Genomic DNA, 27,050 nt, shown 5'->3' with positions numbered 1-27,050 from the left:
TTTCACATAAATCACACCTATATACATTTAGGCTCATTCGAATTTTTAAAAATATCACATGCAGGAGGGTTTCATAAATTACAGGTAGGTCTGTTGTCCAAGGGACACATTCTTATACGCCAGATGATTCAAAACATAGGGCTATTAAGACTAATTGTCTTTAGGCTTAAGTGGACAGTGGAGTTAACATGGTTTCATATCATGGTTTGTTTCATAAGATGACAGAGTAATAATTCATGTCTAATTCACAGGAATAGAGACTCAAACTCCTCCTGCCTCCTTCCTGGATCTCAGGGCAGGCAGACCCAGGTACAAATGTATGATCATCAGATGGCCCAGCCTGACAGCCAGTGGCTCAAGGTCAGCAGGTCTGTGTGGTCCTCCTCCTCCTTAAGACATCATCTTCCCATTATCTAAACCTGCAGCTCACAAGGGAGCAGTAATTCCTGAGGAGGTATGAAATCTGGAACCACTGAGGCCCAAGGAGACAACCCCAGGAAGGAGCACAAATGAGAAGAAAAAATGAAGAAGCATTGGGGCCAGCCTGGTGGTGCAGCGGTTAAGTTTGCACATTCCGCTTTGGTGGCCTGGGGTTTGCGGGTTCAGATCCTGGGTGTGGTCCTACACACTGCTTGTCAAGCCATGCTGTGGCAGGCATCCCACATATAAAGTAGAAGTTGGGCATGGATGTTAGCTCAGGGCCAGTCTTCCTCAGCAAAAAGAGGAGGATTGGCAGCAGATGTTAGCTCAGAGCTAATCTTCCTCAAGAAAACTAAACAAAACAAAGAAGCATTTTCACAGTCACTCCTGCCTGTATTCCCTTGGCCAAAATTCATTAGCATGGTAGCAAATTAAGTGTAAGGGAAGCTAGGACATGCCTGTCCTCCTGGGTGTCCAGAAAGAGGAAACAGTGTAGGGGCACTAGCCTGCATGCCCTTCAGAGCCATGTGTCCTTGAGGCCCCTTGTGTGGGCTATGTGCCAGCACTCATGATGATAACAGTCCTGGGCTTGGCCAATTCAGGTGGGAGATTTAGCACAAAAACCCTCGGTGAAGGAACACGGAGGCCCTCGCAGGGAGCTCTCATCCTTGCAATGCAGGTCATACAAAGACAATCCCCCTTGACAAGCACGCAGCCTTTGTTCCTCTGCCTGCTTAAATAAACTTCTCTCAGGGGGCAGAAGCAGTGTGCAAATCTATGTCCAGCCAGCTGCCCATGGATTTTCCCTGTATGTGAATCCCAATAAATCTATATGTTTCACCCACCATCTCCAGGTCATTGCTTAGGTGTCTTGGCACGATACCCAGCTGTCTTAGCCCTGCTGGGCATGCAGCCAAACATAGTATTGGTGAGCACCTAGTCAGTTGTTAGCACAGTCCATCAATTTGATCACCAGATGCCCATTTTATTATTCATCATCTACATTCCACTCTTATACCTTGTTAATGTGACAACGAAAACCGTATCCATTCACTGACTGCATGTTAATGTTAGGATCTCTGGGTGATGTCATCAGCAACTCAGGTCAAATTATTGTTTCTCAAAGCCCAAGAAGCTATATATATATATATATATATATATACACACACATACACACACACACACATCCCCACTGACACTCAATATAAAGTTATGTGTCAGGGCCACACTGGAAGGACATACTGAAACTGTTGAAGAAATAACTACCAACAGGTTTCTATCCACAACAAATGCATCTTTGAAGAAAGAGTATAAAATAAGACTATTTAAGACCAAAAATGAGAAATTTGATGGACAAAAATAAACACCACAAATAGCACTTTAAGGATTCTGTTGAAGGTTGAGGAAAAGTGATCCCAGGTGACTGGTCTGTGACAATAGCAGAAATTAGGATTGTGAGAGGGGTGTGTTTGTAGAATAATACAATCACTCGTTATCTGTGTAAAACATTAATATTTCATTTTTGGAGACAGAATGATGGAATTACCCTGCATATCTTCAATAGCGCATAAACTGAGACGAGCAAATTAATGTTTAAATTTTGTATATTTTCCAGAAGGAGAACAAAGATATTAATAACTTTATACTTTAATGTGTTAAATAAGTGTTGTCATGTCCAGCTTACACACTAATGGAAGAGAATCAGAGTATATAGTCTAGAGATTTGAAGAAGGAAAACTGAAATATAAAGAAATAATCAATAGAAAGTCTTTAAAAAGGAATTTACAGAACCAGTGAAGCAGAGAAAAGCATGCACCCACCCAGGGAGGATGTATCGAAACCCAAATATATCAGTTATCTCATGACACGAGTATGGAGGAAATGTTCACATTAGCAGTCAGTGATAGTTTTTTTAATGAGGTAACATTGGTTTAGTAATTTTTGATATATTAAAAATATGCAACAGTAGTATGGATACAAGAGACACGTCTAAAAATATAACATTATGGAAATATATCAAATAGGTTTTGGAAAACATACCTGTTAGAATTATTTTGAAAATAATACATGAAAACGTGAAATATGTATTTACATCAGAAAAAAAATTTTAAAGAGAAAGCATCGCCAAACAGATAATACTATTCTAAAACAGGTATGTAATTTATAACACAGACTCAAATTACATAAAGGAAGAACTTTAGAATAAGAAGGATAAAGATATAAATCCATGAATATATCAGGCATTTTTACATCAGCAGTATAAGCAATTAGTAGAAACAGCCAATATCAAAGTGTTAAAGTTCTAGTGGATTCACACACCAAGTTTGATAAATCAGGCCTGACAGATAAATATCCATACAAATACAGAATGTTCACATTTAGTACAAACTGGATATTTACAAAACTGTCCATATCTATGACCATAAAAAGCATCTTCAATTTAATAGAATGAAATAAGACAAAGAATGCTATCAAGACATCAACAACAGAGATTAATGTAAAATATTTAAAAATGTGTTTGTAATTAAGTTATAGAATACTAACCCATGCATCACAAAAATAAAGACAAAAAATGTAAATTATTTTTTGCCAAATAATGACACCCCCTTATATGTTTTAGAGATGTGTTTAATAAAATTCTACAGGGACATTAATAACTTTAAATATATACATATAATATATTTTAAAAGGATAATTAGCAAGTGACACATTCACCTGAAAAATACTAAAAAAAAAAAAAAAAACAAAGTAGAGAAAAGCACACTGATTCCATTCATATAAATTTCAAAATAAGGCAAAAAAAGTATCTATTATTGGTGATACATATATAAGGGGTCAAACTATGAATTAAAAAAGAGAGAATGAGTGAAACAAAATTCTGGATGAAGGATTCCTCTGAAGTGAAAATGGAGTTTGCCATCTGTGAGGTTCCTAAAGGAACTCTCATCTTGCTCTGCTCTTTGTATTCTGTGGGGTGCACATTGCTATTTTATTTCTCTTTTTTCTATCTGTGTAATTTCAATAAGATAACGTGGACAAGTCTTAAGTGCATGGCTTGATAGACATTTGTGTGTTAACACCCATATAAACCCCACCGATACAACGTCACAGAACATTCCCAACAGCCCTGTACAAAGGTGACCATTGTTCTGTCCTTTCTCGCCATGGTGTTTAACTTTTCTACAGAACTCTACAGTATGTACTGCTTTGTCCCTGACTCACATCCTTGTCATTCAATGTCTTTTTCTGTAAGATCCATCCACGTGGTTTCATGAAGCAGCAGTTTTTATTGCTGTTTTCTTCCATTTTGTGACCAAGTCATCGCTTGTTTAGGCATGTTCCCAGAGATGCCTACGTGGGCTGTTTCACGTTCTTTGTTATTTCAGTACAGTTGCTATAAACCTTCACGGATATATATTTTGGAAGAAAAAAAATGCCCTCATTGCTAATGGCTATACACTCAGAATTGGATTTGCTTGGTTATAATATATAAATACATTGGAATTTAGTACAAACCTTGACACATAAAAGAGTTACAGCAAAAATTGATGAAAACATTCTGTGAGAATCAATTGGCTATGTGGTGCTCACGACAGAGACCATTGTATATATTATTATCATTTGTAAATTGTGTGCTACACATCCTTTATGTCAGCAAAATTTGTAGTGAACTTATGTAATCTATATGTACTTTTTTCTCAAGAGCAGACAGCAAACATTTATCACCACATTCCTGTGGGTACAGATTGCATTGTCTGCACTGGGGAACATCTCTGTGATTGTGTGTGTTTGTGAGCAAGTGAGATCTTGTGTGCATGTCTCTCTCTGGATGGCCGGATCTCTATGTGGGGGACCATCTGTACATCTGTCTCTGTCAGTGTGGCTGTATACATGTGTCTACCTCACTCTCAATGCACCTGTCTTTGTTGTCCTCACGTTCTCCTGTGTTGCCCCTTTGTCTCTCCAGGAGCTTTTCTGTGAATGTCTCCATACTCTTTCTGCACATGCCCCAGTGCATACCTGTGTGGCTGCATGTACATGTTTGTGCCAATGGGTGCATCTGCCTGTGGCCCACGCATGTCCCTGTGACTACTGCTGTTGATGTGTGTGACTTGTGTGTATAGGTGACTGGGTGTCCTTCTACGTCTGTGTCTATCCATCTTCGTGGGTGTATGTGTCTTCAGTCGATATAAATTACCCTCTCTACTCTTGTGTCTGTCTGAGATGGGAGGGGTTGATTGGAAGGGGAAAGAGGAGCTCAGGGGCCTCCTGGGGGCCGGGCCACAGTATTCTCAGGAGCTGCTCTGGCACTCACCTCTAAGCTCTGGGATTCTCCTGTTGAATATTAGGTCACTCTGTGACCATGCTCGAGTGAGACCAAGACCGCCCTATCATCACGTCAGAGCACAGACGAAAACAAGAACCTGTGCAAACCACAGAAGTGACCAGATAGCCCCCTCTCTGGGGTAACATGAGTGATGGCTACGTCTCCTACCAGCTGCCGCTTTAGGGCTGCTTCCTTCCCCTGCCTTGTAGAGGATACACTTTGGGATTTCTGATTATAGAATAATCCTGCTTCCCGACACCATCCAATTCAGACCAAAGCTCCATTGCTTTAAACCCTTCTCCAAATCACTGAACACCCAGAGTTCTAACATCCTCTTACCGAGCGCCCCACATTTCCTCGGGTGTGTGGTACCCTACATGGCACGCAAGGCACTGATAAACCTCACTGTTCCACTACAGCTGTCGGGGTGTTCCTGGTGCCAGAGGGCACTGGCGCCACAGATCTGCACACCTGAATGCTCTCCTGGACATCAACATTTCCTCTTAGACGTCTGGTAGACCTCTCAAACTGAATGAGCACAAAACCCAATTCCTCATCTCGCCCTGCCCTGCTCCATCTCACTGCCCACCACTCTCCCCACCACAGCCCCAGTGGCCTTCCTCTGGTTCCTGCACCGACCATGCTCTCATCACTCTCTGCACCTTGACACACGCTGTTACCTTTGCTGGAGATGTCCTCCAACTCTGACCCTGCCTGGAGATCCCGCATCCTTCAGAGGGCTGCATGATACTACATCTTGCTTTTGTCTGCTCTGCTTTCTGTGCCTTAATTCAATGTTCATCTTCTCATTTTCCACACAAAGACACGGAACTTCAGGGATAAGTGACATGACCAAGGTCACGTGGCTGGGGATGGCCCAGTGCAGACAGGCTGGAATCCCAATCACTCCCAACTCCAAGCTCTCAGCCGCTACGTCACTCTGCCCCCTCCACACCTCGCCTCACATCCCTGCATTTCAATCCTTCTGTCTTCTGTATTGCCAGGGTCACCAGACACATTTCTGTCAAAGCAACAATTACTTTATTGCTAGTGCTTCATTTAACATGTTCTCCACATGAGACAAACTCAAGAGCAGGGCCCACATCTCAGTCACCCATGTGTCTCAACTCCTCATGGTATGCCATGGGAACGAAGGACGGGATCTCATCCCTCTTGCCCAAATGGTGGCAAACTCATAGCTGGCCCCTCTGACTGAACATGGAAGTGAAGACCAGATGGTGAGACATGGGACATGTCGGAACAAACCCAAGTCCTTCATCCTCCGGACGGCATGTCACATGGCTTTGGGACAAATGTAGGCCCAGGGCTCTGAATGTGCTGTGTTATACTGAAGAGCTCCCAGGTGTGGTAAGAAATGTCCTCTGTAGCAAAGGGTTTCATCGACCCTTACAGACCCAGGAGCTCAGCTACAGGTAAGCCACAGTCACTGCACAGACAAGCCCTCCTGAGAGAGGATAAAGGAGGGAGGAGTACTTGAGAGGAAACTCTTTTTCCCAAATAGAAAACTGTGTGTGCTGTCATTAAAAAATTATAAGTATTGTGACTACTTACTCATTAAGAAGTACATGCAAGATAACGAAATGTGGTAAAGCACCACAGAATGCTTTCAGTCCACAACAGTGATGCAAAACTACACCTGTGCTCATTGACAAAACTCTGAGGAGGGCTCAAAGTGAGGCTGTGATTATATTAAAAAAATGCACAATGTATTTTTTAACAGGTGGTAACAACGATCATCACACGTAGTTCAGCATTTACCCTCAAAGACAATCCCAGAAGGAATATTCCAAAGCACCCTGCATTTATTTATTTGGAAATGAGGTCATGGGGGTAAACGTGAAACCCACACGGAGCTGCACCTTCACATGATCTTCATGCCCCTGGTGAGTCCTGACCACTTGTCTTTATAGTGACACCTGACATAGTCTCATCAGAGTAAACAATGAGATTCCTTATCCACGATTGTTTTGTGGAGTTTATCATGAATTTAACTTGAATGTGTTTTACTGTTTGTTTGAGCCCTAACTCAACCCCTAGAAAACTTCTGAGGTAGACTTGGAGAAGACTCTCAAGTGAAGACTAAAACATGTGAAAAACCCAGTCAGAGGAAAGAATTAGGATTCACCAGGGAAGACCGCACAGCTACACGATCACCATCACGCCTCAGAGAAAATACAGAAAAAATAAACATGTACATTGGGATTAAGAAAAAGTGAGCATGGTGGATGTTTAAAATAACACAAAGAAATGACTTGCTGGTTTTTTTAAATTTAATTGAAAATTAAATTTTCTCTCTCACCACTTATCTAACATAGTACTAGAAGTCCTAGCCAGAGCAATCACATAAGACAAAGAAAGAAAAGGCATCAAATTGGAAAGAAAAAAGTAAAATTGTCATTATTTGCAGATATGACCTTATATATTGAAAAATCCCAATGACTTAAACTAAAAAACCATTGGATCTAATCAATGACTTCAGTGAAGTTGCAGGATATAAAATCAATACACACAAAATCAGTTGCATTTCTACACACTAACAATGAAGCATCTGAAAAAGAAATGAAACTATCCCATTCAAAGTAGCATCCAAAACAACAAAAGACCTAGGAATAAACTTAACCAGAGGTGAAAGATCTGTACAATGAAAACTATAAGACTTTGCTGAAAGAAACTGAAGACACAAATAAGTGGAAAGATATCTTGTGTTCATGGATCAAGAATTAATATCGTTAATATGTCCATACTACCCAAAGCCATCTAGAGATTCAACACAATCCCTATCAAAATTCCAACGGCATTTTTCACAGGAATAGAAAAAACAGTCGTAAATTTGTATGGAACAACAAAAGACCCCTAAATCGCCAAAGCAGTCATGAGAAAGAAGAGTAAAACCAGAAGCATCACACTTCCTGATTTCATACTACAAAGCTATGGTAATGAAACCAGTACGGTAGCGGCATAAAAATAGAGACCAAGGAAGAGAAGAGAGAGCCCAGAATTAAATCCCTACATATCCGGTCAACTAATATTGGACAAGGGAGCCAAGAATATCCAATGGGGAAAGGATAGTCTCTTCAACAAGCAGTGCTGGGAAAATTGGATAACCCACGCAGAAAAATGAAATTGGAGCCCTATCTTATACCGCTCACGAAAATTAACTTGAAAATCAAAGTCTTAAACATAAGACCTGATACCACAGAATGCCTAGAAAAAAACTTAGTGAAGAAGCTCTGTGACACTGGTATTGGCAACTATTTTTTGGATATTACACCAAAAGCACAAACAACAAAAGAAAAAAGCATCAAGTGGGACATCAAACTGAAAAGCTTCTGCACAGCAAAGGATACAATTAACAAAATAAAAAGGTAACCTATGGCACGGGAGAGAATATTTGCACACCATGTATCAGATAAGGGGTTAATATCCAAAATTTACAAAGAACTTGTACAACTCAATAAAAAAAAATCCAATTAAAACATGGGCAGAGGAGAGGCTGGCCCGATGGCCAAGTGGTGAAGTTCGTGCACTCCGCTTGGTCAGCCCAGGGTTCACTGGTTAGGATCCTGGGCGTGGACCTACCACCGCTCCTCAAGCCATGTTGTGGTGGCATCCCACATAGAGGAACTAGAATGACCTACAACTATGATATACACCTATGTGCTGGGGCCTGGGGGAGAAAAAGAAAAGAGGAAAATTGGCAAAAGATGTTAGCTCAGGGGCAATCTTTCTCACCAAAAAGCATACATTAAAGAAAAAAAAATGGGCAGATGAACTATACAGACCTTTTTCCAAAGAAGACATACCAATGGCCAACAGGTACATGAAAAGGTGCTCGATATCACTAATCATCAGGGAAATGAAAATCAAAACCACAATGAGATATCACCTCACACCTGTCAGAATGGCTATCATCAAAAAGGCAAGAGATAACAAGTGTTGGTGAGAATCTGAAGAAAAGGGAATGTGAAGAAAAGAGAATGTGGAGAAATGTGTACTATTGGTGGGAATGTAAACCGGTCCAGCCACTTTGGAGAACAGTATGACGGTTCCTAAAAAAATTAAAAATATAACTATCATATGATTCAGCAATCCTACTTTGGAGTAAATGGCCAAAGGAAATGAAAACAGGATATCGAAGATATATGCACTTATGTTTATTGTGGCATTATTCACAATAGCCAAGATAGTGAAACAACCTAAGCGTCCATCAACAAATGAATGGATAAAAGAAATGTATACATATATACAATGGAATACTATTCAGCTGTGAGAAAAGAGGAAACCCTGCCATTTGTAACAACATGGATGGACTCTGAGGACATTACGCTAAGGGAGGTAAGTCAAGACAAAGAAAGGCAAATACCGTATGATCTCACTTGCATGTGGAATCTAAAAAGAAAAAAATAAAAAACTGAACTTGAAAGAAAAGTGAGTAGAACGGGGGTTACCAAAGGCTCGGGGGTAGGGGAATGGGAGAGGTGTGGTTTAAGGGTATGTACTGGCAACTAGTAAATAAATACGTTCTGGAGATCTAATACATAGTCTAGGAATTACTGACAACAAAACTGTATTACAAACATTAAACTTGCTAAGAGACTAGATCTTAAGTGTTCCCACCACTAGAAGAAATGATAATTCTGCGACACAATAGATGTATTGGCTAAGGCTACAATGGCAGTCATAGCGAATATAAATGTATCAAACCAATATGGTGTAAAGCTTAAACCGACACAATGTTATTTATCAATTATAACTCAATTTAAAAAACCAGAGTGAATAAATAATAAAATAAAAATGGAAGCCTTAAATGGTCTTAAGTGGTACAGTAGAACATACCCTTTCATGGGCACCCGTAGCTCCTTAGGTATAATTTTAGGCAATATTTTTAGTATTCTAATTGCTGTTAAGTGCTTCATAAATCAGGGCTTCACATTCACATTTATCACAGACTTATGCTCCTCAATGGTCAAGACAATGTTTTATTACAAAGAAGGATTTCAATAAATGTTTGCAGAGCTGCTGTCAAGTGTCCAGCTCTCCTGACACGGGGTGGCAGAGGTTGTGTGTCAAGTCAGGTGGAGGGCACGAGGTCCTACACTGCTCCTCTCCTGCCACCCAACAACAAACAACTGATAACAAATTGTCATGGGTTTCTCAGGGCCACCTGAAAGAGGCCCTGAATGCAGTTCTTTTTCTGCTACATCTACTCCTTGTCTTCCTCCTCCCTTATGCCTTTTTCTTTACTATCCCTGTGACTGCTTTTCACTGCATGCTAAGGGAGGAGCTATAGCTGAATTTGTAATTGCACAATAGCCACTGGTTTCCTCTCCCTTAGGAAGTTTTGGATGTACAGCGAGGTCCTAGGCTGTCAATTTCCAATATGACGCTTTAAATGACAATAAATGATGATCTGTCCCAGAAGGTTTTCTCACAGCGATGACACATATGGGGTCTCTCTTTGGTATAATTTCTCAGGTGCCGAGTAAGATGTTTCCTACAGCTAAAAGATTTTCCTCAGGAGTTACATTCAAAAGGTCTTTCCCCAGTATGAGTTCTCTGATGCTGACTGAGATAAGTCCACTTGCAAAAGGCTTCCCCACATCTCCAACACTGTGAAGCGTACGAGACCCCGAGTATGAAGTATGAAGACTCCAAGGCTGGGTGAGGCACGGATGAAGGCTGAAGGCCTGTCCATGCACTATATTTGCTGGGTTTCTTCCCAGTGTGACTCCTCAGGCATTGAGGAGTTAGGGAAGAGCACTCACAAAACGCTTTCTGAAATTCTTTTTTTTTAAAGATTGGCACCTGAGCTAACAACTGTTGCCAATCATCTTTTTTTTTTTTTTCTGATTTTTCTCCCCGAATCCCGCCAGTACATAGTTGTATATTTTAGTTGTGGGTCCTTCTAGTTGTGGCATGTGGGATGCCACCTCAATGTGACCTGATGAACAGTGCCACGTCTGCGCCCAGGATCCGAACCGGTGAAACCCCAGGCCGCCGAAGTGGAGCACGCAAACATAACCACTCGGCCACGGGGCCAGCCCCTCTGATGTTCTTTACACTCTAAAGGTTTTTCTCCAGCATGGATCCTGCTATGCCAGAAAAAGAAGAAAGGGTGAATAAAGGCCTTTCCACTCAGAGCTTCTCTCCCGTGAGAACCCTCACATGATGAGTGAAAAAAACACTGTCACAACAGGCTTACCCACATGTTTTGCACTCGAAGAGACTTTCTCTAGAGTGGGAAATATTATTTTGGACAAAAGCAGAGCTGTCACAGGAGACTTTCCCATGTTCTTTGCATTCCTGAGGCTTCTCCCCAGTGTCAATATGCTGGTGCTGCATGAGGTCTGACGTGGTTGAAGGCCTTCCCACACTGGAGGCACTCATATGGCTTTGCCGAGTGTAAATCCTCACATGTTGACTGAGGTCCGCCTGCTTGACAAAGCCTTTCTCACGTGCACTGCCGTCACAGGGCTTCACGTCAGCCCAGTCTGCTGATGTCGAACAACAAGCCAACGTTTGCTCAACCCTTGCCCGCATTCCTTCCACTTGTGGAGATTCTTCCCTGCATGGACCATGGAAGCTGCACCTGGTCCATGGGAGTTCTGTTCACGAAAAGCATCCCCTGGAGCCTCGCTACTATGACCATCTCGAGTAGGGGTTATCACCTGTCCCCACACCACTGCGTTCAGAGCGCGTCTTCCCGGGGAGACTCTCCTTGTGGGATAACTTGTGGGAAACTGTCCTGGGCTCAAGCGCCCTTCCTGCATCTGGCCCTCTTTGTTCCCTGGCTCACCCCGACCAGGAGTCCCTTGAGACTGTGAGTGAACTGCCCCTGGAACGAGGCTCCTTCCAATAAGGGCAGCTGAGAGGTGGGAGGCTTTATGGTCTCAGGTTGTACTTTCTCGCCTAACAGAATCCGCTACACAAAAGGGCCCGTCAGTGACGCCAGCACAGAAAGGCCTCCCCACACTCAGTGCTCTGTGTGGCTTCTCCCCACTGTGAGGGGCCTGGTGCTGGACAAATCCAGAGTCAACCAGGAAGCTCTTGGGACCCACCCTGTGAGTGAAGGCCTTCTCTGACACGTGGGTGTGTAGCTCTTCATGTGGCCTTCAATGGAGCTCTGCAACGAGGCCTGGCCCTTCTCCCTTCTGAGGAATTTCTCTCCACTCTGCTGCTTCTGCACCTGGTCAAGGTTTACACTGAACCAGAAGTCTCTCCAAATCATTCATACGGTGGTGTACGGGTGCTGCCACATGGTGTCCCTGTGGCTCAGCCAGGTGCAAAAGTGTCTTTCAAGACCAGGCTGCACATGCCACAGGGCTGAGCCATCTGGGTGGAAGGACCCACCCTGGGAGTTCTTGTCTGTGACACACCCACAGAAAGACCCTGCTCAGAAGGTGGATCCTCATCCTCCACTCCTGCCAACAAGCTGATGGAAGATAAATGCCGGTGAAGCGAGTGTCTAACTGGTGGCAAATGGCATCCCATAACCAATGTGTGTCTGATACGACCAGGGATTAGCCCGTGGCACTTTTGGCAGAATAAGGGAGCTAGACTCAGCACGAGGAAGGGCTGCTGTGTACTGCGGGCCTCGAAAGGTCATGGAATGGAGGAGACGTCAGAGGGCAGAAGGGACAAGGACAGGGTACAGTGTAAGGAGGAGGAGCACAGTCTCCAAATCACTCCTCCACCAACTGTTTCCTGCCAAGGCCTTGGTTCCTTGTCACACGTGAGTGCTGTGCAAAAGGGTCTGTCCAGGGCAGAAAAACCTGCCTGGATGCAATAGTCAGTGTTCAAGGAAAATTTAAGGATACACATGTGTCTCATGACACGTTAAATGAAAGCCAATATTGTAGAGACCTGCATGGACGATGCAGAAAATAAGACATAAGCTGGAGAGACTAGAAGGGTGGGGGACTAACAGGAACCTAGATCAGAGTGGAAATGACAAGTGAGCAAAACACTAAAAATGCGGAAAGACAAGTGGGATGATACTAGCTTCTGGGCTTGGCCCCACAACATCAGTAAACACAGGACAAGTTACTGGTGTAATGTGAAGCCAGCACCGATGTGACTGCTTCCAAAGTTTCCACTCACCAGGCCTCGTCCAGGTCTTCTTTGCTGTGGCTGAGGCTGTGTCTACCTTCTGAGGCACCCTGGGCTCCCCTCCAGCCCCATTTGGGTAACTACATGAGACCTGGACACTGCAAGCCCTATGGTGAAAGAAGAGCTGGTGAGTGGCCAGCAGTGACCCAGGGAGACCCCTTCTACAGAGAAGAAAATTAAATATTAAACAAAGAATCTTGGAAGAGGGTCTTGCAGGAACAACTCAGTGTTCTCCACAAGCAGTGACCATGTCAGTGTCTGCAATTTCTGGAAACTTCAGGGATTTGGACAGTCACCCAGCCTAGAAGTGGCAGGGCCATCTGGGATCTGTTAGACAGACTGCAAGACTCCTGACCACCAAATCCTTCATTTCAAGGCTTTAAGGGGTAGTGGTTGGGGCTGCTCTGGGAGCAGAGGTAGTTCACGCTGCCCAGCCCTGGTACCCAAAGTACCCACTCCAGGGAACCAAGAAAAGGAGGTATGCCATGATAGAACTGTGAGGCTGAGACAGGTGCCCCTTGGGAAAAGGGGAAGAACAAAACCCAGCCCAGGAGACTGGGAATCACACCCACCCCGGGGATCCATGCTGTTGTTATGTTCCCTAGCTGAGTGTGGGCTGGACCTAAAAACTCTTTTAATGAACAGAATATGGCAAAGATTATGGGATGGAACTTCTGAGAAGAGGTTATAAAAATCCCGGCTTCTATCTCAGATGCTGTCTCTTACTCTTGATCATGGAAATCAGCTGCCTTATTGTGACCTGCTTATGGAGAAGACAGCTTGGCAAGAAACTGAGGGTGGGCTCTGGCCAAGAAACAGCAAGGAAATGATTAATTAGTCCAACAGCCTCCTGCTCATGTGCATGACCTTGAAAGGAGTCACCCCTGCTGAGCCTTCAGATGAGACAGCTAGCCCCGGACATCCTGACAGCAAGGTCATAAAAGACCTTTAGCGAGAGGTACCCAAGCAGGATATGCCCGATTCTTGACCCACAGAAACTGTGAGATAATAAACATTTGTCTTTTCAACTCACTAAACTTTGGGGTAATTTACTGTCTAGCAATAGATACCTAAAACAGAGACTTACCCAGTGAGGACACAAGTGCAAAGTTCTCCAGCATCACATCACGGTACAGGAGTCTCTGAGCCTCCTCAAGGAGCTCCCACTCCTCCCGGGAGAAATACACGAACACATCCTCGAAGGTCACACAGCCCTGCCACGATGAGGACAGTTGAGGGGACAGGCAGCATCTCTCTCCCCAGGTCAAGCTGCTCACACAACCACTCCCTGGTCCCTCTCTCCCCCAGGCTCCCAATTCACAGGAGATACCACACTTGGCACCATTAGTGCCTGCTCTCACTTCATGTCCCTGATCATCTTCCAGCCCAGAGCAGATCCAGGCGGCTGGGCAGACAGATACTATGTAAGCTACAGGTCAGGCATGAAAGGCACCATACACTCTCCTGCTGGCCAGTTCTCTTCCTGTCACCTAGACCATGCCTCCCAGACACAAACCTAGGCTCAGCCTTCTCCCACAAGCCCCACTACTAGGGCCTTAAGGCTCACAGTTCACACTCCTCCCTGGTTTCCCTGCCACCTCCGTCGCTTCCACAGTCTCCACTGTGCAGGCTGAGGGGACCTGTTGAATGAAATCTGTTAAATCACCTCCCTTCTCTGCTCCAAACTTCAAAAGGGAGGCCTAGCTCCTCAGACTGCTGTTCCAGGCCTGACTTCTGCCCAGCTGCTCTCTGTTCCCATACGACACAATGAGATTCTGATCACTCCCGACTCAGTCTCACCTCCAAGTATTTGCACATGCCCATTCCCCAGACTGGGACACCCTTCTGAACGGTATTCCATCGGTTGCCAGTAACGGGAAACTATCTATATAATCCTCGGCCTGGACTCAGGACCCTGGATGACTCCCCTCCAGGAACTGCACGACCAAGAGCCGGGAGAAGGAAACGTGGAGTCCCAGGACGCCACCATCAGCTCTAACGAGGAGTGCTAGCCATGACAGTGGGAGAGGGTGAGGCCCTGGGCGACCCTCCACTCACCTGCGCCGGATTCATCGGTGCTGCCGCCTCCGCCAACGGCCCGGGACCTGGAGGGCTGAGCGGAACCCTGAGAGGCGGGCGACCAGGGCGGGTCCCGAGGGCTCAGCCTGGGCGGGGTCGTCTCTGGCTGCGTGTTGCGCTCGCAGCCCGGCTAGAAAATGGTGCCGAAGGCTCACAGGGCGCAGGCCGCCGCCTTCGGGGCCGCAGCGACGGAGCGCAGGAGCTGAGGCCTGGGCGAACGCGCGGTCCCGGCGGCGCCTGGCAGACACGAGGCGCGAGGGGAGCTGTCCCACAGTCGGGGGCACAGTCCCAGGGGAATGGAGCGGGGGCCAGGGGGCACGGCTTGCACCAGGCGCGGCGGTGGCCTCCGCCACGTCACTCTCTTTCCCAGCTCGGCCGCACAGAAGCGGCCACCGCGCGGCGCTCCAGTCCACGTGGTCGTGGTCCAACCAGCCACCGCTCCCGGAAGGATGTCCCGCTGCAGCGATAGCGGAAGCCCCGCCCAACACCGCAGGAAATGCGCCTCCTGGGCCGTCATTGGCCACCCGCTCGGGCGGAAGCGCGGAGCACCACCTCCTGGGTAGTGTAGTTTGGGCGCCACCTGTGCGCACGCGCCTGCACCCCTTCCCTTCTCCACGGCAACGGCCAAGCGGCTCCGCTAGAACCGACCAGGAAATAACGCTCCAGATTTCCAGGCACCGGGGCGGCGCTTCGCTTCCTCTTACAGAAAAGAGCTCACATTTCCGTGGGCGCGGGGGCAAGGTCCCGCCCTCAGGAGGCGTGCATCCGCGGGACCTGGGAACCTGCTAGGAATGCAAGCTTTGTGGACCCTCTCAGGCCTAGAGAATCCAACTGCGGGGGGCTCAGCACTCTGTGCTTTAAGGAATCCTTCTGCAGCTCACTCAAGTTTGAGAACCATGGCTCTTCTGTGACTAGAATGGGAAATACTAAGTCCATCATGGGAATTTACATGAAATGCCTATTAGATAGTTAGTACTCAGTAAGTAAGAGCTATTATCATCACTGTCGTTATCATTAACATCACAATGCCTTCACTTACACTGTGTGGGAGGCTATGTTGGAGATGCCTCTTTGCAAGATCCTTGGCATCATTTATCAAAAATATGACTCGTATTAATTGTTTCACATAAAAGCACCCATTTATATGCACCATTTGGCTTATTTAGTTATTTTTTTAAACAGCGCAGCAGGAGGTTTTCTTAAACTACAGGTAGGCATGTTGCCCAAGAGATGCAGTATTGCAGCCTACAGGATTCAGACCTTGGGAACATCAGGAGTAACTGCCCTCAGGCCTAAGTGGAGAGTAGACATGACATGGTTTAAAGTTTGTGACATAAGATGACATGTCGTCTAGTTCAAGTAATCAGGATCTCTCTCTCCTCCTGTCCTCCCTTTCTGACCCGCAGGGCAGCTGGGCCCAGATGTAAATAGATGATCACAAGATGGCCCAGCCTGAAGCTCAGAGGCTTCAGATCCTCAGGTCCTGTCCTCATCGAAACACCATCACCATCAGCCCATCACTTGAGCCTGCAGCCCTGAGGGAGCACTAAATCCTGGTGAGGTGTGAAATCTAGAACCAGTGGGGCCATCCCCGGAATGGTGAACAATGCAGTAACAAGACACAACTTCACAATCACTTCTGCGTGATTCAATTGGCCACATCTCACATGGTCCCAAATTAAAGGTAAGGAAAGCTGGGACATGCTGTCCTCCCAGTTATCCAGAAAGAGAAAATGGGATTGGTAAGCATCCAGCCAGTTTACATCACAATCTACCAATTTGGTCACCACATATTTCATTATTTCCCCTATGTATTCTACACTGCCACCCTTTTATTATTCCAACAACACAAAATCCCATCTAATCACTGAGCCCATCTCGCTGTTACAATCTCTAGGGTGTCTTGTCCTTTGCATTATGTTCAAATACTTTTCCTTAACACCAGGAAACTATCAACACAAAATACATCCTATCTACTCACACACCACATATAGTGGGTCAAGGACAAAGCAGAAGGACATACTGAAGGTGCTGGAGGAATGACCACCACATAGATTCTGTACTGAACAAGTGCATTTGTCAAGAAAGAGCATGAAATAAGACTATAAGAGGCCAAAAATGAGAACTGTGGTAGAAAACTAACCCACACAAAGTGAATCCTAAAGTTTTCACTTAAGTCCGAAGGAAAGTGATCCCAGTGAAAGGTCTGCAGCAATAGAAGGAAGGAAGATCCAAGAGAAGGATGCGTCTGTGGATTATTTTCATTACCTGCATAAAACATCAACAGTGTCTCCTGCCGAGCAGAGTGAGAGAATCACCTCTCATGCAATCCTCAATAATACCCCTTATCTTGTGCAAGAGGAGAGTGAAGGTATTAATTCTATACTCCGTTAAGTTAAAGACATGTTATTTTTAGCTCAAACATTAATAAAATAGGAGTATCTACATTCCCAACTAAAAGCAACGTTTCGAATGTAAATAATCTATACCAATTTTTAAAAGTAAGTACAAGAAATAGAACTGAAGCAAAAATAAGCACAAAATAGGAAGATGCATATTAACCCAAATGTACCAGCTATCACACTAAATGAGCATGGAGTAAAAGTTTCAATTAGTCATCAGTAGATTTTGGTGAGCTGAAAAATATCCAGCAATATTCAGTTTGCAAGTCACACTTCTAGGATATAATGTTACAGAAAGAGATGCAATAAAAGTTTGGAAAATATATACCTTATAATTTTAAACAAAAACACACAAAAATGTATATTTGTATCTGAAAAATAGGAAGGAAACATAGGCAGGAAGACATACTTTCAATTTTGTATACAATTTTTAACATCATTTCAAGTTACATAAAAAATTTTATTATAAGAATAGTTAAACCTATAAACAAACTGGCATATTTTAATATGTTATCTCAGTAACTGATTTTTAAAAGGCAGGAATAACATTGCTAAGGTAGATGCACACACCAAGATGGGAAAATCTGGCCCGATAGACACATGCAGAAGTGTAGACACCAACTGCAGTATGTTTCCTTTTCAGCACAAATTGAATGTGTATGAAACCGACAATATATAGGACCATAAAAAAATCTCTTTAACTTGGCATAGAATGAAATAAAACAGAGAATGCACTCAGGATAGAGATCAGTAACAGAAGATACCTGAAAAAACGTAAAGATGTGCTTGGAAACTAAACTACAAAATACTAAATGTCCCATGTGAGAGGGAAGCAAAGACAATCAAACCCGGAGGATATGTTCTTTGAAAATACTGACAGCTCCGTGCTGATCTGATAGGCCTTTATAAGGAGCCTAATGGACAGAACTCCAACAAGTTATCAGACACAGATAGGGTCTGCCCTTAAGAGTATGGGCTTGGGCTCATTGTCTGACTTCTCTGCACCTCCGTTTTCTCATCATTACATTGAGGGGGTCTCTGTGGTCGTTTAAAGTGCTCAAGTTCTATTATTCAAGGCATAATTTTGTTGTTTTTAAATTATTACAGAAAAAAATAAATTATTATAGGATATTCAATTTGAAGCTTTGCTTTACAACCTACCAAAAATAATAATATCTCTACATACTCTCATGAGATGCAATTAAGGAATTCCATTAAAAAGAATACCAGTAAAGGAATACCTTTTAACATACATACTATAAGTAAAGGATGATCATTAGGTTTATGTTCATCTCAAAAAGCTTTAAAAATCACAGGATAATATATCCAGGTAATACTAAAAAGCATATATTAAGCATTATTCCATTCACATAAATTTCAAAATCAAACAAAATATAATAGTTACTATTAGTGATACACACTTAAGGTGTCAACCTACAAAGAAAAGTAAGAGGAGGCGAGGAGGACGGAATCTGCAATCTGGAGGCTCACACAGGGTGCCCAAAGACTGCTATGTACTAATTTTTAATGGGGGTGCACTAGTATTAATTTATTAATCTTTTTTCCCTTTTTCATACATGTGTAATTCAGTGAGATTAAGTGGACAAACCTCAAGAGCGGGGCTCGAAGACTACTTACACCTGTTTCCCATGTAAGCCCCCGCCGCACAGAGAATATTCCCAGTAGCTTCTCAGGCACAGATCTGCCTCCCTTCAGTTAATACTGCACAAATGTGACCATTATTGTGTCCTTTGTTGCCATGTATTAGGTTTTCCTGGTTATGAACTTTTCTATAGAATTCTAGAGTATTTACTACTTTGCGTTTGACATACACTGCCACTCAAAGTACTTTTTTCTATGAAATTCATCCATGTTGTTGCACGAAAGCAGCAGCTTTGTTTTGTTTTGTTTTGTTTTGAGGAAGATTAGCCCTGAGCTAACATCTGCTGCCAATCCTCTTTTTGCTGAGGAAGACTGGCCCTGAGCTAACATCCATGCCCATCTTCCTCTACTTTATTTTTTTAAAGATTTTCCTTTTCCTTTTTCTCTCCAAAGCCCCCTAGTACATAGTTGTATATTTCTAGTTGTGGGTCCTTCTAGTTGTGGTACGTGGGATGCCGCCTTAGCGTGGCCCAATGAGCGGTGCCATGTCTGTGCCCAGGATTCGAACTGGCGAAACCCTGGGCTGCCAAAGCAGAGAGCATGAACTTAACCACTCGGCCACGGGGCCGGCCCTTCCTCTACTTTATATGTGGGACGCCTACCACAGCATGGCTTGCCAAGTGGTGCCATGTCTGAACCCAGGATCCGAACCAGGGAACCCTGGGCCGCCAAAGCAGAATGTGCGCACTTAACTGCTGTGCCACCGGGCCGGCCCTGAAAGCAGCAGGTTTAATCTGTTTTCTTCCATTTAATGACTTTCAAAATTTAGGTAAGCAGCTTATAGATGACTGTCATTTGCATTATTTCCAGTTCTTGGTTATTATGAAATTGTTATCAACCTTTGTGTGTATGTATTTTGGTGTAAGAAAGCACTCATTTCTAATGGGTATACCCCCAAAGTGACTTGCTTGGTTATAAAATATAGCATGTTTAAAAATAATATAAGATCCTTATCTCAGATCATATATAAACATTAACTCAAGATGGGTCCTGGACCACCACATAAGAACTAAAACCATAAAATGCCTAGAGGAAGCGAAAATCAAAGCTTTGCAACTATGGGTTGGACAAACTCTAATTAGTTAGATAGTACACAAAAGAATACATAAAAGGAAAAATAAATTTTGGGTTACACCAGGATTAAAAACATCTACTCTTTGGGGCCAGCCCTGCGGCCGAGTGGTTAAGTTCGCGCGCTCTGCTGCAGGCGGCCCAGTGTTTCGTCGGTTCGAATCCTGGGCGTGGACATGGCACTGCTCATCAAGCCACGCTGAGGCGGCGTCCCACATGCCACAACTAGAAGGACCCACAACTAAGAACATACAACTATGTACGGGGGGCTTTGGGGAGAAAAAGGAAAAAAATAAAATCTTTAAAAACATCTACTCTTCAAAAGATCACTAAGAAAATAAAAAGACAAGCCAATGACTGAGAAAAACTATTTTCAAAATACATATCTGATAAAAGACTAGCATCCACAATATTAAAAAAGAAGAAAATAAAACAAATTCTTCCAGTTCAATCTTAAGAACAAAAACACAAAGGTTTGGATAAATAACTAAAGATATGATTAATGAACACATGAAAAGATGCTCAATACCATCAGTCATTCCAGCAATGCCATTTAAAACTACAATAGGATAACTACACATTTGCTAGAATTGCTAAAATTAAAAAGACTGAAAATACCAGGTGCTGATGAGGATGCAAAACAACTGGAACTCTCATGCATCGTAGTGGCCAATACAAATTAATCCAGCCATTTTGGAAAACAATTGCAGTTTCCTCTATAGGGAAATATATATATACGCACGGCACAACAGTTCTCCTCCTAAATATTTACATGAGACTAGTTAAAATGTCTCCATCTAAATACCTGTTGCAAATATTCATGGCAGTTTTATTCACCTAAGCCAAAAACTTGTAAAAGTTTTCCATGAACTGGTTAATGAAGGAACAAAATGTAGCATATCCAGAAAACAAAACAGAACTCAGCTAGGAAAGGAAGAAACAAGGAAAAACACAAATGAATCTCAAAGCCAATACACCAAGTGAAAATATCAGGGGAAAAAAGGCCACATGTTGAATGATTCCATTCACTTCACATTCTAAAAAAGGCAAAAATGTAGAAAAAGAAAATCTCTACAATTTTGGGAGAGGAGTTTGCATGACGGAACATTTTGAGGTGATGGAAATATTTCACATCTCGATGGTGGTAGTGGTCACAAAATTGTATATATATGTGTCAAAATTCACCAAAATATACCCTTAAAAGAGAGATTATTATTGAATACAAATTATACTTCAAAAAACTTGAATACAAATTATACTTCAATTCACAAGGAATATTTAATTAAAGTTTGAGGTAACTCAGCGATGCACCTCAGATACTCCCCTACATTTTCTCCAAAAGAACAAGGGAGGAAATGTCAAGATAACATGCAAGAAAGCAACAACAATTTTGAATTTCTTTTACACTAGGTGAGAATGTTGGGGGGCAGGCTGAGGGAAGATAACCTGACATGTGACATATTTTATAGGCTGAAAATATGACTATCACAAGGGGCAAGTTGTAGAGAGCCACAGTGAGGGGCCAGCATGGAGTTCCTGGGCAAATGTATCCAGGGGCTACCACAATTTTGGAAGACTAACACAGAAAATTTCATCTCCAGTTCCTTTAATCAGTGAAGAGCAGTGGAGTTCCAGATGGTGATGACAAGGCCAGAAAATAGTGGGCATCTGAGAAGCTGGATCCTTTATGGATACTTTATGAGCATCTAGGCTTTTACCTGTGCCGAGAAGAGCTGCTTCAAGAACACCAATCAGAAGACATGATGATCAGGGCAAGTATTTGGCCTTTCCTTTGGTAGCACAACTGAGTATGTTCAAGCTATAAACACAAAACTGGAACCCTGAGAGGAGGCCAAATGATGCTGAAATCAGCGAAAGTACTTGGGACTGAGCAGGGAGAGGTTTGTGGGGTGGTGGAGATGGGGGTTCAGTTCTCTCGAGAATTCCCCAACAGCCTGAATCAGCTCAGAAAATGTGGGGCTTATGACTAATCTAGGTTTAGGGCCTCGTATGGCAAGTCCCACAGAATGGGGCAAAAAAGGGAGATCTTTCAGGAAAGTAGTATGAAGTAATAATCCACAGAAGTGGGAGTGGGAAGAATGATAATCGGAGGAGCTGATTAATGGGAAGAAAATGTGACAATAGAATTTCTTACTTCCGGTATTTTGACAGAAAACTGTGAGATGATTACTGGGGTATGGGGGGTTTACCTGAGAAGTGACCTCAGGATGGACAGGAGTGAAGTGGGCGGTGAGATGGGGTGGGGAAGGCCGTACAATTTCCATCAGGGAGCAGGTTGATGCCGAGGACAAAGCTGGCTCCACCCTGCTAGAGGTCTTTTTTTTTTTTTTTTGGATTTTATTTTTTTCCTTTTTCTCCCCAAAGCCCCCTAGTACATAGTTGTATATTCTTCGTTGTGGGTCCTTCTAGTTGTGGCATGTGGGACGCTGCCTCAGCGTAGTTTGATGAGCAGTGCCACGTCCGCGCCCAGGATTTGAATCAACAAAACAGTGGGCTGCCTGCAGTGGAGCACGCAGACTTAACCACTCGGCCATGGGGCCAGCCCCTAGAGGTCCTTTGATAAGACCTGGAAAGTGGGTTATGTGGAGCAAGATCTCAACAGTGTTGGCTATAGACCTCCCGTGCAAGACCTCAAGCCATTTGTGTCTACACAGTGATTCATCTCCAGGGTGATGGCCAGCAACAGTGCTGGTGGATCAAGTAGTTAATACACTGTTATAATGGTGTCTAGAGGCCCTGTTGGCAGGGAAGTTACTAGCACATGCAGAAACAGTATCAATCCCAGTAAGGATGAGTCAGTGCCCCCTCCAGGAGGGAACAGATCTGACGTAAACAATCTACCACCAAGTGGCAGTTTGGTCTCCTAGAGATTGTATCGTATCATGATCTCAGTGTTGGTCTTTGTAACTGGCAGGTTAGACATTCAGAAAGGGAAGTGGCTATTTCAGTTGTGGCACGTGGGATGCCATGTTGTTGGGCCCATTCAAAACCTTCATTCCTGCCACCATAGCTACTGTGTCTACATCCCTAGAGTGCAAAGACTGGGAATGCAGAGGACTGAGCCTGGCCAGTCTCAACTCCTCTGCTCCCCTCCCCTTCTCCTCTGCAACGGGGGTCTTCTTGCAGGCACTGACGCGGGACATAAACATCCACTCATTTTGCACTCTCTCCAGGAACCTCATGCCGCTGGTCCATACAAACTTGTCACTCGTCTGCCCATCTTGATTCTTCAGTGCCTCTGAACAACCAGACAAGCCATTTGCCACAAAGGGCACATATATCCTTACTTGAGCCACTTCTCCCAAAACAAAAGTGACACTCAATTGTACTTGTCCAAGATCTGGCCATGAAGAGGATTTCTCCACACCAATGTCCTTTAGGGCCCCTCTAGGTGGGATGTGATGCGGCATCAGCTCATTTGCAGCTTACCCCCCAAATATCAAGGTGATCCATCCACCTGTAAACAAGGCTTGGGCCTTTCCAATTCAACCAGCCAACCAAATGTACAATATCACAGTCTGACTCTACTTTTGATGTTGGATTGTTTCTAGCTTTCAATCCTCCTCTCCTGCTTCTGCCCCACATTTGGACAACCATAACAGAGAAGCCCACATGTTCCTTCCCTTTCCACGGGTGGCAGAGCTAAACTCTCACCCTCACCCAGTAGCAGGGCAGAAGGAGGTGGTCCAAGGTAACAACAGTTCTCTTTCACTTCCAGGATAGTGTCATGAAGGCCCGGTGAGGGAGCTAACCTTCCAACCCCACCCAGAAGCAATGACAGTAGTTGGTATTCCACTCCTTGCTCCCCTCCCCAAAGAGAGGTCAACAGAAATTACTCAATCTGAACAGACATAAAGCAGACAGGAAAAATTAAAAACCAAACCAAACCAAACCAAAGCAGAGCCTCAGGGACCTGTGGGACAATAAAACAGAAAAAAGAAAAAAAAAAGAGATCTAACCTTCATGTTACTGAAGTCCCAGAAAGAAAGGAGATAGAGGGTCAGTCTAAAAATAATACTGGAAGAAACAAAGACTGAAAATTTCCCAAAATTGGCAACAGGCATACACCTACAGATTCAAAAACCTCAACAAACCCCAAACATGACAAACAAAAAAAATTCTAAACCAGGACACAACATAATTAAATTTCTGACAACTAGAGACAAATATTTTTAAAGCAGCTAGAGAGAAATAACACGCTATCTGTAGGGGAACAATGGTTTTTGAATGGCAGATCTCTCATCTGAACCCGTCCGTGGAGGGCTGAAGGAAGCGGCCTAACATTTCTCAAGCACTTTGAAAAAAGGACTGTCAACCATGAACAGTACAATGCACAAAATTTCCTTCAAGAATGAAGAAATAAAGACATTCTCAGATGAAAGAAAACAAAGAACATATGTTACCAGCAGAGCAACTCTGAAAAAATGGCTACAGGAAGTTTTCCAAACAGAAAGGAAATGTTAGTAGAACGCGGCTTGAAACTTCAGGATGGAAGAACAATGAAATAGAGGGAAATGGACCACCCTTCTTCTCACAAGCTTTTAAAAATGTTTGACAGTTGAATGAAAAATTATAACCTTAACAGATGAAGAGTAAACACCCAAGACAACTGTATTAAAAGAATAGTGAGGGGCTGGCCCAGTGGCGTAGCAGTTAAGTTCGCATGTTGTGCTTCGGCGGCCCAGGGTTCGCCAGTTTGGATCCCAGGTGCAGACCTAGCACAGCTTATCAAGTCATGCTGTGGCAGGTGTCCCACATATAAAATAGAGGAAGATGGGCACAGATATTAGCTCAGGGCCAATCTTCCTCAGCAAAAAGAAGAGGATTGGCAGAGGAAGCTAGCTCAGGGACAATCCTCCTCAAAAAAAAAAAAAAAAAGAATAGTGAGTGCAAAGGGACCTAATAGAAGTAAAGTTTCTACACTTCACTCAAATTGCTAAGATGTTGATGACAGTAGATTGTGATAAGTTATACATGCACAGTTTAAAACCTAGAGTAACCACTTGAAAAAAAAAAAAGAAATCCCATACAAAGACATATACCCCAAAACACCATACATGAATCAAAATTGAATTCTAAAAAATGTTCATGTACCTAAAAGAAGACAAAGAACCACCTCCCCCTAAACACACACACACTAAAACAGTAAAATAGGAACAAGGAACACAGGAAAAATTAAAAAGTAAAAGAAAAATGGCATATTTAGTCCCAATATGGCAATGACTACTATAAATATAAATGGTCTAATATACCAATTAAAAGACAGATATTGTCAAAAGGTGGGGGGAGCAGGACACCTCTATATGCTATCTACAAAAAATTGACCTCAAATATGACAATATAAGTAGGTTGAAAATAAGAGATGGGCAAAGTAAGAGATGGACAAAGATAACCCATGCAAATATTAATAAAAATGCATAAGTGGCTATAATATCAGATAAAGAATACTTTAGAGCCAAGAAAATTAACAGGGACAAAGAGGGATGTTAGTTACATCATGATAAGGAAACATACAATGACCAAGAAAATATGGCAATCATAAACGTATATACACCAAACAAGAAAACAGTCAAATACACAAAGGTAATAGAAGTAAAAGGAAAAATAGACAATTCCACAATTACAGTTTGGAATTTCAATGCTTCTCTTTCAGTGATTGACAGAAACATTAGAAAGAAAATCAGCAATGGCAGAGAAAACCTGAATAACACCATTGACCAACAGAACCTCACAGACATTTATAGAACACGCCACCCAACAACAGAATATACATCCTTTCAAGCACCCATGGAACATTCTACAAGAATGTTGTTTATAGGACATTTGTTTGTGGATCATTAAACAAACCTTAACAAATGTAAACGTTCTGAAATCACACAGAGCATGTACTCAGACCACATGAGAAACCAGAAATAAATAACAGAAAGACAACAGGAAATATTCCAAACACTTGGAAATCAAAGAACACATTTCTAAATAATCTCTGGGTCACACAAGAAGGCTCAAATTGAATCAAGATATATTTAAACTGAATGAAAGCATAATTAAAACATATGAAAATCTGTGGGATGGAGCTCAAACAGTGCTAAGAGGGAAATTTATAGAACTAAATGCATACATTAAAATAGGGAAAAAGTCTCAAATTAATAAATCTAAGCTACCATCTCAAGAAACTACACAGAGCACAATAAAACCAAAGCAAGTAGAAGAAAGGAAACAATAAGGATCAGAGAAGAAATTGAGAACAGAAAAATAATAGAGAAAATCAATAATATAAAAAGCTGATTTCTTTGAAATAGTCAAGAAAGCTGATAAACATCTAAGAAGATTAACAAATATAAAAACAGAGTGAACATACATTTCTAGTATCAGGAATAAAACAGGAGATACAACCCCAGATGCTCCTGTCACGAAAAGAATAAGAGAATACTTCAAACAATTCCACGAATTTAGTTAGAAAACTAGATGAAATGGAGTAATTCCTCCAGAAGGGCAATCTATCAAAACCCACCTAAGGGCCGGTCTGGTGGTGTAGTGGTTAAGGTCACATGCTCTGCTTCCGCAGATGGGGTTTGCCAATTCAGATCCTGGACGTGGACCTATGCACCACTCATCAAGCCATGCTGTGGCAGCATTCCACATAGAAGAACTAGAATGACTTGCAACTAGGATATACAACTATGTACTGGGGCTTTGGGGAGGGAAAAACAAACAAAAAACCCCCACCCAATATGAAACAGATACTGTGAATAGTACTATATTGATTAAATTAAATAAATTGTAATTAAAAGCATCCAAAAGAGAAATCTCCAGGCCCAAATGGTTTCACTGGAGAATTCTACCAAACATTTAAAGATGAAATAACACCAATTCTACAAGATCTCATTCAGAAAAAAAAAAGAGAGAGAGGAAGAACACTTCCTAGTTCATTCTGGGAG

General features: G+C 43.0%; 1 protein-coding gene and 1 non-coding gene across 2 annotated transcripts; both read right to left on the bottom strand.

The window, feature by feature from the left end:
- Positions 1–8,907: 8,907 nt before the first annotated feature.
- LOC138915669 (uncharacterized) lies at positions 8,908–16,449 on the bottom strand. Its single transcript, XM_070222796.1, has 4 exons — positions 16,357–16,449; positions 14,936–15,738; positions 13,965–14,091; positions 8,908–12,984 (listed from the first exon to the last, which is right to left on the bottom strand). The coding sequence occupies exons 1-2, from the start codon at positions 16,447–16,449 to the stop codon at positions 14,947–14,949; spliced, it is 885 nt and encodes a 294-aa protein (XP_070078897.1). The 3' UTR covers positions 8,908–12,984; positions 13,965–14,091; positions 14,936–14,946.
- On the bottom strand, positions 12,090–12,204 carry MIR9089-1 (microRNA mir-9089-1). The gene has a single exon (NR_128112.1). It is a non-coding gene; the product is annotated as a microRNA mir-9089-1 (primary transcript).
- Positions 16,450–27,050: the final 10,601 nt, after the last annotated feature.

This window comes from Equus caballus, chromosome 10, assembly GCF_041296265.1.
Source record: "Equus caballus isolate H_3958 breed thoroughbred chromosome 10, TB-T2T, whole genome shotgun sequence".
NCBI lineage: Eukaryota > Metazoa > Chordata > Mammalia > Perissodactyla > Equidae > Equus > Equus caballus.
The sequence above is the reverse complement of the archived record's forward strand: the minus strand, read 5'-3'. Positions and strand labels throughout refer to the sequence as shown.

Bases quoted from the DNA above. Each gene is read 5' to 3' on its own strand.
- LOC138915669 (XM_070222796.1), bottom strand. From the start codon at position 16,449: ATGAGGACAGGACCTGAGGATCTGAAGCCTCTGAGCTTCAGGCTGGGC. The intron at 15,739-16,356 runs GTCAGAAAGGGA...CATTCCTAGCAG, and splicing joins TGGGCCCAGCTGCCCTGCGG to GTTCCCAGGTCCCGCGGATG.